Source organism: Suricata suricatta, chromosome 4 (assembly GCF_006229205.1).
Source record: "Suricata suricatta isolate VVHF042 chromosome 4, meerkat_22Aug2017_6uvM2_HiC, whole genome shotgun sequence".
Classification (NCBI taxonomy): Eukaryota; Metazoa; Chordata; class Mammalia; order Carnivora; family Herpestidae; genus Suricata; species Suricata suricatta.
The window spans coordinates 60,109,196-60,124,181 of record NC_043703.1 but is presented as its reverse complement, the minus strand read 5'-3'; the positions used below and the strand labels follow the sequence as shown (position 1 = coordinate 60,124,181).

Here is a 14,986-nt window from a genome sequence, read left to right as displayed (position 1 = left end):
CAGCACAGTCAGTTAAGTGTCTGACTCTTGATCTTGGTTCAGGTCATGGTCTCATGGTTTGGGAGTTTGAGCTCCACATTGGGCTCTGAGCTGATGGTGTGGAGCCTGCTTGAGATTCTGTCTCTCCTTCTCTCTGCCTCTCCCCAGCATGCATATGTGTGTGTGCGTGCTCTCTCTCTCTCAAAATAAATAATAAACTTAAAAAAAAAAGTAGAATCCTAACTTTTGCATAGGAAAGGGACGGAGAGTAAGAGAAGGTTCACAGACAGACCTGGGATGATGAGATGAAGCATATTTTTTAAAAACAGAGAGGGTGGACTGGCGATTCATAATTCTCTTGCAAAGGCCCCTTGGAGCTGAAGTTAGTACCTCAGACGTAATTGGTAACAGTATGATTCTTATTATATGACCCCTGAAGGAAGCAGGTGATACTTTATGGTAATGATCAATAGAAAAACAATTTTAGGGGTGGTTTCAGGAGGCAGCTGATGATGTGCTCTGTGTGTGTGAGAGAAAGAAAGAGAGAGGGAGAGAGAGATTGACAGACATTAAAGAAGACAAAATTACTCATGCCACTGATGTTATGAAGTAAGAGCAGCACAGACTTAGTCATAAGCAAATGTCTGAACTGAAAGGGTGAGGAGAAGTCGAATGTCTGTCCAAGGAGTCAGTGGCAGGGAAATCTATCTACTGTGATAGAGAAGCTGAACTTGAGGAAAGTTGTCAAGGGAAGAAGAGTGAATGGGTCCCTCTGCCATGTGTAATTTGGTCTGGTGCTGTCACACGCGGGCTTAGATTGATATTTCAAAAGTAGGTAAGTGGAGGGGGAGAGAAAGTGGACTGTCCACATTTCTAACACAAGAAAAAGGAAAACGGGAAAAAAGCTTGATGGTGACAAACACAGACATGTTTGAAACCTGTTCATATGCTGCAAACAGTGATGTGGCATGAGGGGCGTGGCCTGTAACCCAACCTGTGATGACAACGTGCAATGACTTGGACATATCTGATGCATGCTGTTCCTGTAAATGTTAGCACAAATCCCTAATTTTTGAAAAAGTAGTGTTATATATTACTAGAAATATGTGAAGGAACCCTGGATAGAATGTTTTTCTCTGTTCAAAGAAAATGTATGGTACCGGGTACCTGGGTGGCTCAGTCGGTTAAGGGTCCAACTTTTAATCTCAGCTCAGGTCATGATCTCACAGTTAGTTTGTGGGATCCAGCCCCGTGTCAGGCTCTGCACTATCAGATCCTCTTTCCCTTTCTGTCACTGTCTCTTAAATAAGTAAATAAACACTTTTTTTTTTTTTAAATGCACGGTAGTTTTCCATCAGCACTTCTCCCACTGGGTCTAAATATCTCCGACTAAAGTTAGCTTACTGTGTTACAATATGTCGCTATGTTTCTGCTCTCACAAGCATCGATATAAAAATGTGAACATTTTAAAGAAATTGATTGTTTTATTTTGGTTAAATAAGATTCTAAAGTACAGAAAGTGAGATTCCAGGGAAAGTGCCTACCAGGATCAAGGATATCAGTGCCAGCTAAAAGGAAGGAGATGTATGGAAATGAATGGAGACCACCAGTGGGAGCCCGGAAGCCCCTGGCCGTAAGTTGTACTAAACCCTTTCTCCGGTTTGTTAGCAGGTGGCGTGCTCTACGCATCTACTTGCACATGTTCATGAAGTACAAGCTCATTACTTTGGAGTCTCCTTATTTTGTACTTTGAGTTAAATCCTCCTGTGAGGGGCATCCAAGTGGTATTTCACTGGATAACTTTGTTATTATATTTTTAAAAACAATACTGTAATTTCCTATAAGTTTTCTAGCTACTGGTTTTAGTTTTCCTTTTACAACTCAAAAGTCTTTAATTTGTTGAAAGAAATCACGTATTTCTATATAGAACAAGTGAGTAGGATAGCCACAGAGAACATTATGCTCCCTTTTTTTTTTAAGTAGGCCGCAAGCCTGGCGTGGGGTCCAGTGCAGGGCTCGAACTCATGACCCAGAGATCAAATCTGACCTGAGATCAAGAGTCAGATGCATAACTGACTGAGCTACCCAGGAGCTCCAAACATTATGCATTTCATTCTCTTAATTCTAACATGTTATATATAATTGAGAGACTTTTATTATAAAATCAATGATTTTTCTTCCCTAGAGATACTTTATGCATAGTTATCTGAATCCCACATCAGCAGGGCATTGAATCTCTTAGTTGATGCTGGTGAAATGCTTCTGGTACATAAAAGATAACGTGGTTATTGTCTTTTTGTTGAAGACCTGTATTTTTAAAGAAGGCTTATGGTATAATTAGAGGACCATTTGGAAATACTTTTACTAAGTGTTTACTTGCTATATAGACATTTTAGGAAATGTGGTGGTGTATAGATAGATTTTGAAACTATTTGTTAAATTATTGCTCTTTGGTTAATCTTCTGTGGTTTAACTTTATTGAAGAAATTTAAAAGTCGGGGCATCTGGCTGGCTCAGTTGGACAAACATGCGGCTCTTGATCTCGGGTCGTGAGTTTAAGCCCCACGTTGGGTGTGGAGATTACTACAAAAATAAATAAATACACTTAAAAAAAGAAATTTAAAAGTATGTTGTGAATAAGAATTCTGTGTAGCAGACTCCTAGGAGAGAAAAAACATCTGAAAGATTCAAGGATGGATTAAATTAGGAGAACAACTTTTTCTAATCTGTTGAAGGTTTCTGCTAATGCAATGGAATGAGTGGGTCTCCACATTGACCACCTGTGGTATTCTCATTACCATTTGGGATTTTAGAGAAAACACTAAATAAGGTGTTAATTTCCTTCCAATATGTTTCTCTAGTTCTAGACATTTTTCAACAAGCATTTGGTAATACCTTGTTTTGGGTTATATTATACGTAAAACTGCAAAACTGAGAAACATACATCACATTTTAAAAGATTTTTAAAATAAACATATAATTTTTGTTTAGACTAATAAACCAAAATTTATATACTTACTTTAATATTTAAATAAAACTATATGAAGTTACTATTTTTTGTAAGTTAGAAATGGTCCAATATCTACAATTCCGTATGGTTCAATTAACATATATATATGAACCACAGAGCATTAAAAGAAACAGAGAAAATCATGTGTTACTTCTTCACAGTGAGGAAATTTCAGTTTAAACCATTCGTTTGATTATTTATATTTCCAGCTACCAGTTCGAAGCCCTCCCAATGGTTTGAACTTTTTTTTCTCTTTTGTTATCATCTGTTAAGTAGTCAGAGTTGTCCTGATAAATGTTAAACTGACCCTAGTTTGCTATTTAGCAACCGGGTCCTGACTGGTTTTCATGTGTTAATTTGGCCCGGTTCTTGGCTTAAGCTGGGTGACCTTTCCTGAACTCCAAGACAAACATTTGTTTCTGGTTCTCCTTCTGTCATTCAGTTTTGGTTGGGAAGGCGGTGAGGAGAAGCTTGGGACCATAAGGCCTTTCCTTGTGTTTACTTGGAAGGAGGGACTGATGATTCAGCATTTTCTTTCCTTCAAGTCAGGAGGACATTATTTAGTCAGTTTATCAGAACCTAAAAATGTTGTGATCCCCCAAATTTGTGAGAGGCACAATACCATTTATTCTTCCATAAAGTACAACAAGATTTAAGTAAGTTTATAAGAACAGAAAATAATAATGCGGAGTTTAGTTTCAGATCTTGGGCTGACCAGGCATACTCACTGGCGAAGTATTGTCGGTAGTGTGCAGGGTTCCTAGTCACACCTTAATAAACTGATGAACTACTGGGCTGCAGTGCTTAGACTTCTAAAGTATTTTCCAGTTCCAGGATTTGGGGATTCTAAGATGATTTTCCTCTGAAAACTAGTCTAGAGCAAAAACAACCAAAACATACTTTTAGTGCCTTGTCTTAGCTATGGTCACTATCCAACTGTCAATTAGTATAGATTTTAATTGTGTGTCTTCAAAATCTTTCCTCTTCTTTTTGATCCTTCAGATAAAAATGGTAGGAAGACCCGAACTTGCTGCACTCTGTGGGCATTATGATTATTATTATGCCCAACTTGACGTGTTGAGGAAGAGAGCTTATGAGCCAAGTTACCACTGTGTTTCTCCAAAAGATTCTGGAGTGGAGGAGAATTATAAACAGGATGAAAGCCACAGTCCATCACCAGGTCAATGGTAATGTCAGAGTCTAACTTAAGCTTTGGTCCTCTGAAAATACTTTGACATATCAACATTCATTCTGAGGCCCTTCCAAATTTTCCTAACACAAATAACTCAAGAAGAACTTCCAAACGCTTCATCTTGAATATTTGATTCATAGTTCCTTTTGCCCTTTTTCATCTCAAATCTGATGTAGCTTGTCTTCTTTTTCATGGAGCCCTTGAACCACGAGCAGAAACTCATACTCCTGAATTTTGTTTTTTTCTTCTAGTAAATTCCATCATCTGGGAGTGAGAAAAATAGTTGTATGCATGTTATTTAACCAAGAAATTATTACTATTCACAACAACTGAATTGTAATCAGATTATCATTTGAGACATATTAAAAAAGACATATTGAAAGTCCAGCAGGTATTTTCTTGGGAGCTTTCTTTTGTGCACCAGCATGAAGAGTAGAGGTGAAGAAATGGCACACAACCATGGTGTCATGGAGCTCAGAGGGTAGGGCAGGAAATGGACAAGCAACTGGCAGTCCAATCAGGGCCACAAGGCTATCAATCAGATGCCTGCCCAAAGCATGAGAATTCCCTGGTATGGATTTTTCTTTTTCCCTCCAACATATTGTAGGCCATGGATGGATTGCTTCTGTCCTGAAGAAAAATCACTGCATCAGAATATTTTTCTGTGGTATCATCTCCTGTATCCCTGGTTGGTACAGTTCTCTTTGCTTCCTTTTCTTCCTGAGCACACAAGTATGCACTCTATAACTTTGAACCACTTCTTGAACTCAGCACTTCAAGCCACAGGTGAACTGTGAATTTAATTCCTAAATTAAAAATCCCCTTCTCATATTGGTGCCTAAGACTAGTAGAACTTTCCACTCAAGCTGAACATTTTTATTTTCTAAGGCCTGCTGAATACCTTCAGAGGAAATTTCAAGCTCAACAATATAAGTTGAAAGTGGAAAGGCAGTTGGTAAGTAAACTACCGATTATCAGAGGCAATCGGGATCTTCCTGTTCACAGATATTCATGGGTCCTTAAGTCCAAGTGCATTCTGCATGGAAGCTCAAGACTATTCTCCACCTTCTCCAGTTTTTATTGGTTTTTTTTTTTTTTTTTAGAGAGAGGGAGTATGTGAGCAGGAGAGAGGGGCATAGGGAGAGAGAAAGAGAATCTTAAGCAGGCACCACACTCAGTGTGGAGCCCTATGTGGAGCTCAACCCCATGACCCTGGGATCATGACCTGAGCTGAAATCAAGAGTTGGATGCTCAACGGACTGAGCCAACAGGCGCCCCTTAATAGCTAAAGAAGAATAATGGGAATAGGCTTGAATCATGTCTGGGAGGCTTCGTTTCTTTCCTGGCTTTATCCCTTGCTGTGTGACCTTAGGTATATAACCTCTTCGAGCCTCAGCTTCCTTTTTATAATTGGGAGTAGGTGAGCTTTGAGGTCCCTTTCAGTGCTACAGTTCTTTGATTCTGTTTTACTAGAATACTACACACTTTTAAAAAGTGACTATTGTATTTTATTTGAAATGAAAGTTAGCTTTTTAAAGTTTAACCTTTATTCTTCAGGGTGGAAGGAGGCTGGATATGCATTCCATTTCTATTACTCTTATTTTGAACTACTCAAAAGCTCTAGTTCTGTTCCCCTCCCTAACCTGGTGCCCCAGCGATGGCTCCACTTTTACAGAACTTTAATTTCACAACTATAGTTTACCAGTGCGGAAAATGAATCTCGGGGTCTCACATGGTAGCATAAAATATCGATTGTTGGGGATCAACAACACGTGATTTTATTAATTTTCTTTTTTAAGTATTTCATATTCAAATTAAGAAAATTCTGCTCACTCCCAAATAGTGAGTGTGATTCAGGATATGATTCTTGTTTACAGAAAAAGGTCAAAGTTCAAATGAGAAGAAGTATGCTTATAAATTATCTCATTCGATTGATAGGGTCTTCGTCCATCTTCTGTGGAGCCAAATCCCAACCAGAGACAAGAGCTGAGAAGTAAAGGAGAAGAATCTAGATTCCAGGAGCTGCAGATCAGGAGAAACAAAACGAAGGAAAAGGTTGAGTGTGGTCTGATTCCAGGGCTCCCTCTGTACTTGCCATTGACTTTTGTGCTGTTTGCATACTACTCTTAGTGTCCCCAGCACCCCTGAGAGACAGAGCTCTCTTGCATAGCACTTGATGATCACACTCGTGTGAACCTCCCTGCAGGGGGCCTGAGGGAACATGGAGACCCCTATCTCACCTCCTCAGAGAATGTGACATGGTGAAGCCCATAAGGCTGTTCAGCTTGGATGGATAAAGTAACCATCGGTCATTAACATTTTTGAAATTTGTATTAGTTTCCCAGGGCTGCCTTCACAAAGTACAACAGACCAGATGGTTTAAAACGACAGACATGGATTGTCTCCCAGTTCCGGAGGCTGGAAGTCCTAAGTCAAGGTGGCAGCAGAGCCAAGCTCCCTCTGAAAGCTGGAGCCTGTTTTGCCTTTTGCCCACTTCTGGTGGCTTGTCAGCTGACTTTGACATTCCTTGGCTTGCAGCTGCATGACTCCAATGTCGGCCATCATCACAAGGCCGTCACTCTGTGTCTCTGCTTTCACGTGGCTTTCTTCTTAAAAGACCCCCCATCATGTTAGATTAAGGATCCGCTCTACCCCAGTAGGACCACATCTAAGCTTAACTGGCTGTATCCTCAGGGACACTGTCTCTGAATAAGGTCACATTCTGACCTACTGGAGGTTAGGACTCCAAACTATCTTTTCGAGGGGGGATGAAACCCGACCTGTAAAAGTGGGCTATATAAAGTAATGGTGTGCCCTGAGCACATCTCTCTATAAAAGTGAGATCACCCCAAGCCACCCTATCGATGTCACAGGGAGGGAAGCACCACAGCTAGAATGTAGGCAGATCATCATCTTTAGGAAGAGTGGGTTTTCGGATTCTTACTGTTTATCACACATTCTTTAAATTTGTAGGCTGTACAGAGATTACTTTGTTCAGTGGTTCACCAACATTTACACTTTCTGACTCGGGGTTGCTTTCCAGGAATATTGGAAGCAGCTGGAGGAAATACGCCAACAGTACCACCATGACATGAAGGAAATTAGAAAGAAGATAGGGAGTGAACTGGAGGTGAATACATTTTTTCTCCTGAAGGAAACATGGTACTCCTGCGTTAGATCTACCTAAATTGAGCAGGGTTTCAAAAGTAATGTTCTCCTCGCAGAAATTATAAAATGTTGTCATGCACCCGTTTAATAGGAAAGCCGACAGATCCGGTTTTTATGGTGTACTTGAGACTACGCACGGCAGTGAGGGTCTCTGAGAGTCTCTGTTAGGAATGGCTATTACTAAAAATACCTGTTCATTGTTTTCCTCATGATTCAGTCAGTACTTATTGACTGAGTAGTTACTTTACACAAGAACCAAGTTTAAAGCAGAAAGTAAGTCCATGCCTGTAGGGTAGGACAAAAGAGCACTTACTGAATTCAGCAATGCTGGCATAGCCTCAGATGCACGGGTAAGTTTTGAAAGTCTGGTCAGGCCACATTTGAGCACAGTCCAGACAATTCATGAAAATCTCGTAAAGGTGCCGCTTTGGAAACTAATTCTTCCATCTTTCAGATCACCACTTCTTCAGTAGAGTTCCAGAAGAGCTGTGTTTCTAGACCACGGTGCATGAAAACCATGCGAGGGGCACCTGGGTGGCTCAGTCGGTTAAGCATAAGCATCTGATTTCGGCTCAGGTCATGATCTTAGTTTGTGGGTTCGAGCCCTGCATCAGGCTCTGTGCTGATAGCTAGCTTAGAGCCTGGATCCTGTGTTTGGATTCTGTGTCTCCCTCTCTCTCTGACCCTCCCCTGCTATGCTCTCTCCCTCTCTCTCTCAAAAATAAATAAATCATTAAAAAAAGAAAACCACACTAATGTTTAACTGTTGAGCCACCCTCACTGCCCTGGAATGCTCTTCCTGTGAGAGGCCTGTGGTTCTGAGGCCCGTGAGGACCCTGCTGGCCCCCAGCTCACAATCATGTGTGCAACTGGCCACACTGTTGAACTCGGTTTCTTTTTCCCTCTCCCCCAGACCTGAGTGCATATAGATTTATTAACACAAGTGAAGTGAGCATATGGTACAATTCAATTATATGTACCAGGCTCTGAACCAGAGTCTTCACACTATCTAATTTTACTTCCCATAATAGAGAAGTTAGTGACTCATCCAAAGTCACCTAGATATTACCAGGCAGACTAAATACCTGATTTGGAAACCTCTACTCTTTCTAACATACGTATTTCTCCTCAAAAAAGCTGGAAAGGTATGGCATGTATGAACAATGATCGATAAAACTGAATATGGTTATAATCAGTGCACAGGGGTAAGGATGAGCCCAGTGAAAGTTTTCATGGAAGAAGGAAGGTGGGGTCTAATCTGCTCTGAGAAGAGCAGAGTTTGAGAGGCGGAGCTGAGGGGGAGGGCATGCTGCAGGAACCACGCAGAGGTTTAGGACTGGGGTCGTGGAGGGGGTAAGGTTGGAGATGGTTCTTCCCAGAGCAGAGGCTTGGTTAATGGTGGGGAATTTTGAGTCATCATCCACCTTGTTTTTAAGGCACATCTGTGATGGGAAACCCGAGTCCAGGAAGATAGAGAGCAGACTTTTCTAGAAAGGCTAGGAAAGATACATGCGGGGAATATGTCAACGGGAGATGATGTCGCGGCCACAGGGGGAAGGAGCCAGAAGGAGAGCGCTGTGCAGCCACGCCCACTGATGGCGCCTGCGCAGTGGGAGGGGAGCGTTTCCTCACTAGATCCCTCTCAAAACTGGCCACGGTTCTCAGTGTGGACCTGCGAACTCACAGAGAACCACTCCTGTTGACTGTGTGTAATTTGTACTTTTAGGAGGACTCAAAAATAAGTAATAAAACCTATTTAGTGAAGAAAAGTGACCTGCCTGATCACCAAGAGGCACCTGAGGAAGAAGCTCCTGTACAGGTGATGGTTATAAGGCGATAATGTGTTTCCCAGTGAGGTGGCTCTAGCCTGGGTGGTTTTTTTTTTTTTTTTTTTTTTTTTTTTGAGACAGAGAGAGAGAAAGACAGAGCATGAGTGGGGGAGGAGCAGAGAGAGAGAGATGGAGACACAGAATCTGAAACAGGCTCCAGGCCCTGATGTGGTGCTCTAAGCCGTGAACCATGAGATTATGAACTGAACCAAAACCGACAGTCAGTGCTCAACTGACTGAGGCACCTAGGTACTCCTCTAGCAGAAGTTCTTACCCCTCACTGTGCAGGAGAGCTGAGTGTGGAAGTTCTTAAAAACTCAAATGCCTAGGCTCTTCCCCGAGGTGGTCTGGGGTGGGGCCCAGGCATCTATTTTCAGAAGCTGGCTGGGTGATTTAGTGTGCAGCCACCTTTGAGAAGGACTGTCGTGTGTGTATGAGAGTTCAGCTTTCTGGATGGTGTTCGAATCAGTGTCTTAGACACCTCGGTCAGAAATCTGATGGTTAATGTCTCCACTTCAACCTTACGTTTTTGGTAGGAGGAGGGAACTGGGTAGAGATGAATTACCAAATGGCTCTTAAGAAGATTTTTCCCCCTTCTGGGAGGTCTTTACCTTTATCTTCAAGATGCCAGGAGGGCTTGGTTAAGGGTGACTGAAGGGGGGCCAATGTTGGGTGAAGACTGAAAGCCCCCCCCCACCCCCAGGAGGTTTTGCCCTGGGACCTTCCACAATGTGATGGTGGGGAGCTCTAAAGTGGACTGAGTCAGGAGGATGGGGTTTGGGAGTCTGAGATGGTTGAATTTTAAGGAAAATAAAGCAATAGGACACTTCTTGTACAATTGAGACAACCAGACCCCACAATCAAATCTCAACGGGAAACTTCCCAAAATCAGTAAGACACAAAAGTCCCAGTCCTGTTTCGGAGTTCGTAATATTGCAAGGCAGAGACATGCCTTTCCCAGGGCTGCAGGGAAAGCGGGTATTAATGATTCAAAGTAATGTGTGCTGTATGCCATGTACCTGCAGACGAGGCAGCAATGAATTCTAAGGGAAGGATGATAGAGACCTTGTGTAACATGGTGGAGAGAAGAGAGCATCAACAGGTGCGCGTTCGCGCACACACACACGCGATAGACTCTTGTGTTTCTGACCTAAAAGGGGTAATACCATTTACTAAGATGGGGAAGTGAGGGGAGCAAGCTTGTGATGGACATACTGAGTGGGAGAAAGTCTGAGGGACTGTATGCCTGCGTCAGGGCTCCTGCTTCAGTGCTCCTGCACACAGAACATACTGTCCCCGGACCTTCACATACGCAAGGTGTCACATCATTCCAGGCTTCCATCACATGCCGGGACAGGCTTTTCCTGCATTGCTCTTCTCCTCTTCATTTTCTGTGCTATTGCCCTGTTTTATTTCCTTCATAGCACTTAGCACTTTCTGGAATTACATTGCTAAGTTAACTCATTTATTACCTATGTTATTCCAGTAAAACAGAAGAGCCACATCAGCAGAGATCTTTGGTCACATGCACTGCACTAATCCCTTGTGTAGGACGGTGTCCGACCCACGGTGGGCACTCCGTATGAATGTGTGGAGTGAACGTCAAGGTGAAGGTGATGCTAAGTAGGCAGTTGAGTAGGTGAGCCTGCAGCTCAGAGGGGAGGAAAGAGTGTCCCTGGAGGTAGCATTTCAGGGTCCTTGCATAAGGGTGGCCCTTAAATCCATGGGAACTGCTGACACGTTGCACTGAGGAAGAGGTGCAGTGGCCCCCAGAATGCACCTGAGAGAGCCCAGCACTTACCGTTCACCTCTCACCTGTTCCTTTGACATTCTTGCCATCTGCTTTCACATTCTTCTCTTCAAAATTGCCCCACAATTTTTAGAGCCTTCTCCCTCCTTTTTACTATTGCGAGCAGTGCACTAGTTTTCCTGATTGTGATCATAAGCCTCTTAAGGGAGGGATCCTGTAGCCAAAATTACATTCTTGAATTAGATTAGGTTGTACTGGACCAGAGTGATAAGCAGGGTCACATTATGAAATTTTTGCCATTGCAATGCCACCCTCCAATGTATTACTATTTCAAGTTCATGGACGCTGTGTCCAAGGTTTTAATGAATTGTTATCAACTTTCCTTTACAAAGGCATGTTTTTATGCTCAAATTAATCATGGGATTCAATCCAGAAGTCAAGTAATGTAAACAGACCATGCTGTGAATTCAGGGGTTGTGAAACTCATTGATCAATATTAAATGCTAGATTTCAATTTTTCTCTAAACTTGCAGGGTATTGAAAGAGACTTGAAACAAATGAGAGCTCAGACCATAAAGGAAAGTAAAATTCCAGAACAAAACTGTAAAGTTAAGGTAATAAGCATTTGGTCTTGCAGTGTTGTATTAAACAGCTTCTTGGAGGGCCCACACCTTGCAGTCTGGGTTGCCTACAGGACTTTCCCCCTACTATTTTATGGAATTGCCTTATTTTGTGATGTTCAATTAATGGTTTTCAGTATCTGTAATGTCAAATAGGAATTGTAATTTTAACATTTTTATTGGATTGCTAAACTAACGTAATTTTCGTTGCTTTCTTCTAGAGAGGAGTGAAGTTTGAAATTAGTTTAAACCAATGTATTTCTGATGAAGACACCCTCCAAGAGGCAGAGGTATGCCATTAAGTATTTATTTCCATTAATAAGTATGAGAAAAATGGTGTCTCAATAGCACATTTAATGACATTTTTCAATAGGCCTTAGGGAGAATTTTTTTTTTAAATCTTCCTGGAAGGAATTCTGGTGTTCAAATGAGTCTTCCAAAAGGACTTTTATCTTCCTATCCTTTTTTTCATTGAGATTTTCCCCTTAGATGGAGCATTCAAATCTAATTTACTTTTCTTATAAACAGATGATTTTCTCATAGTATTAACTATTTGTCCTTGCCAAATTAAAATAAAAGACTTAACTATAGTCAGCAACTAATTACTCACCTAAAACATTAAGCAGATACCCTGAAACCATGCACATTTATTTTAGGTCTTAATTAGTTATTGATAAGTTTCTGCTGGTCTTTGGATAAATCTCAGTTGTGCACTTGGGCTCTCATTGATATAGAGATAAATGCACGAATATAATAAATGAAACCTCATTTTATTACTTGTGTTCAACATCTTTTTTAATCCTGCTTTTGCCCAGACCTGCTAACACAAATCACAATCAACTGATTTATGTCTCCATTTCACCGACACTAACTTTGCCTTGTAAATGACCAGAAGTTACGTGTTATATAGTTGCTGTGTCACATCTGATACGTAATTTCTTTCATTCATGTTCTTCATTAGCTGAAAAAATTTTTAAATGTTATCATTGCTTTTAGATTTTTTGTTTTGAATAGACTTCATGTGTTAGAGCAGTTTCGAGTTTGTGGCAAAAATGATCAGGAGGTACAGAGATTTCCCCGTTATTCCTGGTTCCCACCCATGCGCAGCCTTCCCGCCCCGGGGTGGGACATTTGTTATACCTGATAAACCTAGACATCAGAATCCCCGGAAGTCCCTAGTTCACATCAGGGCTCACTCTTGGTTTGGTACATTCGATGGGTTTTGACAGACATACGGTGACACGCATCCATCATTACGGCACCATACGGAGCAGTTTCCCTGCCCTCAAAATCCTCAGTACCTTTCAGATTCTTATCAGCATTTTGTTGCATGGAGACTTCTTTGAGCGGTGATAATGAACTCTCACCACTCTTTAACCACTAGGTGTCTTAGGGTCCCCCTCCAATGAGGACCACAGCGGGCAGATCCAGGGACCTAGTTCTGGGTCGGAGTGGTACATCCAGACACTTCAGTGAAGCCACGTGCTGAGGTTAGCCCGTTGTGCAAAGGAGTTGAGTCAAAAAGTTTTATGTGTCAGGGTTCTTCACCCTTTGTTAATCGATGCTTTGATGTGCTTGAACCTGGGCGATCATTTTAGTGTTGAGTGGGGTGTATTAGGAGCAGTTTTAGGGACCTGACTGGGAACATTGTGCCCTTAGAGCAGAGCGTGGATGGCTAACCTTGAGACTTCTATAGAATGGAGCCGCAGGAGGATAGTCCTGAAGGCAGGAAGTCTGGATAAGATCAAGTTGCCCTGTGATTGGCGCTCATCACTGTTGAGAAAGAAGGAGAAGAAACAAAAACATTCCTGTTTCTGTCTTGTTCCAGCATAGTTCCAGTTTTAAAACGTGACTCATTTGTTTGTTTAATATACATATGTTGAATACTTCTTACGTGGCTTGGTGAATGTTATCACCAGGAACACATGCAAAATTTCTTTAAGATGTGTTTTCCTCAAAATACGGCTTATTTGTCATGAAACACTGTGGAACTGCTGCAGGCAACGAATGTGCAAAATGAAACTTTGACCTTTGAGGATGGCAGGAAGAGTAAGGAGTATGAAGATTATACAGACAAAGCATTTGAAAACCTACCTGAAGCAGGTACGTGTCGTGTCCCTTGAAAGCGGTAGATGAGAAAGAACGTTGTATTAGCAATCCATCACAGTCCTCGCCTCATTCACCTGCAACTCCAGTGTCACCTGCCCAGCCCCATGGTCCCTAGCCGGGCAGAGCCCTGGCACCTGCTCTGCGCCGTTTCCTTGGGCAGCCGGCAGCTCCACGCCACCCATGTTCTCATTATCTGCTCCTTGGACAAGTCCCACTAGCCTCTCAGACTCAGAGTTGTCCCCTTGAATTTTGGAGCTCTTCCTTCCCATCCATCCTTTATTTTGGGGACTGCCAGCAGTGGGCTGACTGTCCCTGCCGCACACCGCGGATGGGCTCACCTCTGAGATGTCGCTGAAGTTTTCCTCCTCCTTCATCCCCTCGGCCACCGGCCACCGGTGTAGGGCCCTGTCGTCTCCCAGCAGTGTGGTGTGATAGTGAGTGCATGGGGTTCCGATCGCCGCCAGCACTGCCACTTTCTGACTGTGTGACCTTTCGCAAGCGACTGCAGTGCTCTGAACCTTGCTTCCTTCTAGGAACGGGGATAATGTACTTGCCACACAGGAACTAAAGAGAAATTTGAGATATAAAGTACCTAGCACGTAGTAGGTGCTTCATAAATGCTATCTCTAACTTGTGCTTTTCCAGTGCCTCACTGTACTGCCTTATTCTCCCCTGTGTCCTGTTCTCCAGTATTTCCCCCTTCATTCTCTAAGTGGCTGCTGGAGTTATCTTGTTATAGTTTTCTTCTACTTAAACTTTTTTTTGGATGATACTTGCAGGATTCCTCATCAACCAGTCCACATGTTATCTCTTTAACCCTGTGGGGCCTGTGCTCACCCACCTTTCCTGGCCCAGTGCCCCTCTTTCCTACCCCTGATAATGGCATCCACACAGCCTCCTGGAGCACCCCCTCTTCCCTCGTTTGGCTCAGGGCCTTCTTCCTAGAATAATACGCTTCACCTCATTTCCAGCTGGAAAAACATTCATTCAGTTCAGGAGGCATCTTACTGAGAAGCTCCATGGGCATGGACTGTGAGAGGTGGTCAGGCTCTCAGATACGAGTGGAAATGGAGTCTGCCCTTGACATCACAGTAGCATCCTGAGCCAGAGAGGAGGATCGAAACCTGTTTTCTGAGGCCAAACATTATTCATCACTACAGCGCCAGCTGGCTGGAGAGTCAGGGAGGTCCCTGCTCCGACAGAGCGTGGCCTGCCAAGGGGCTTGGGCTTTACCTGTGTGATAACCTTCCACCAAAGGGAATTAAATGCTGTTTGTGATGGGGAGAGACCAGGATGTCTGCAGTGTAAGGATGGCGTGGAGCAGCTGGA

The 14,986-nt window shown here is 42.7% G+C and overlaps 1 protein-coding gene across 1 annotated transcript in view; it reads left to right on the top strand.

Moving 5' to 3' along the window:
- NEK5 (NIMA related kinase 5) overlaps positions 1-14,986 on the top strand; it is a 62,276-nt gene that overhangs the window by 25,130 nt on the left and 22,160 nt on the right. The window contains exons 10-18 of the mRNA XM_029936822.1: positions 1,482-1,612; positions 3,992-4,176; positions 5,070-5,136; positions 6,120-6,236; positions 7,225-7,311; positions 9,076-9,168; positions 11,462-11,542; positions 11,770-11,838; positions 13,549-13,660. Of these exons, the coding sequence (XP_029792682.1) occupies positions 1,482-1,612; positions 3,992-4,176; positions 5,070-5,136; positions 6,120-6,236; positions 7,225-7,311; positions 9,076-9,168; positions 11,462-11,542; positions 11,770-11,838; positions 13,549-13,660 (942 nt within the window). The remainder of the gene's footprint in view (positions 1-1,481; positions 1,613-3,991; positions 4,177-5,069; positions 5,137-6,119; positions 6,237-7,224; positions 7,312-9,075; positions 9,169-11,461; positions 11,543-11,769; positions 11,839-13,548; positions 13,661-14,986) is intronic.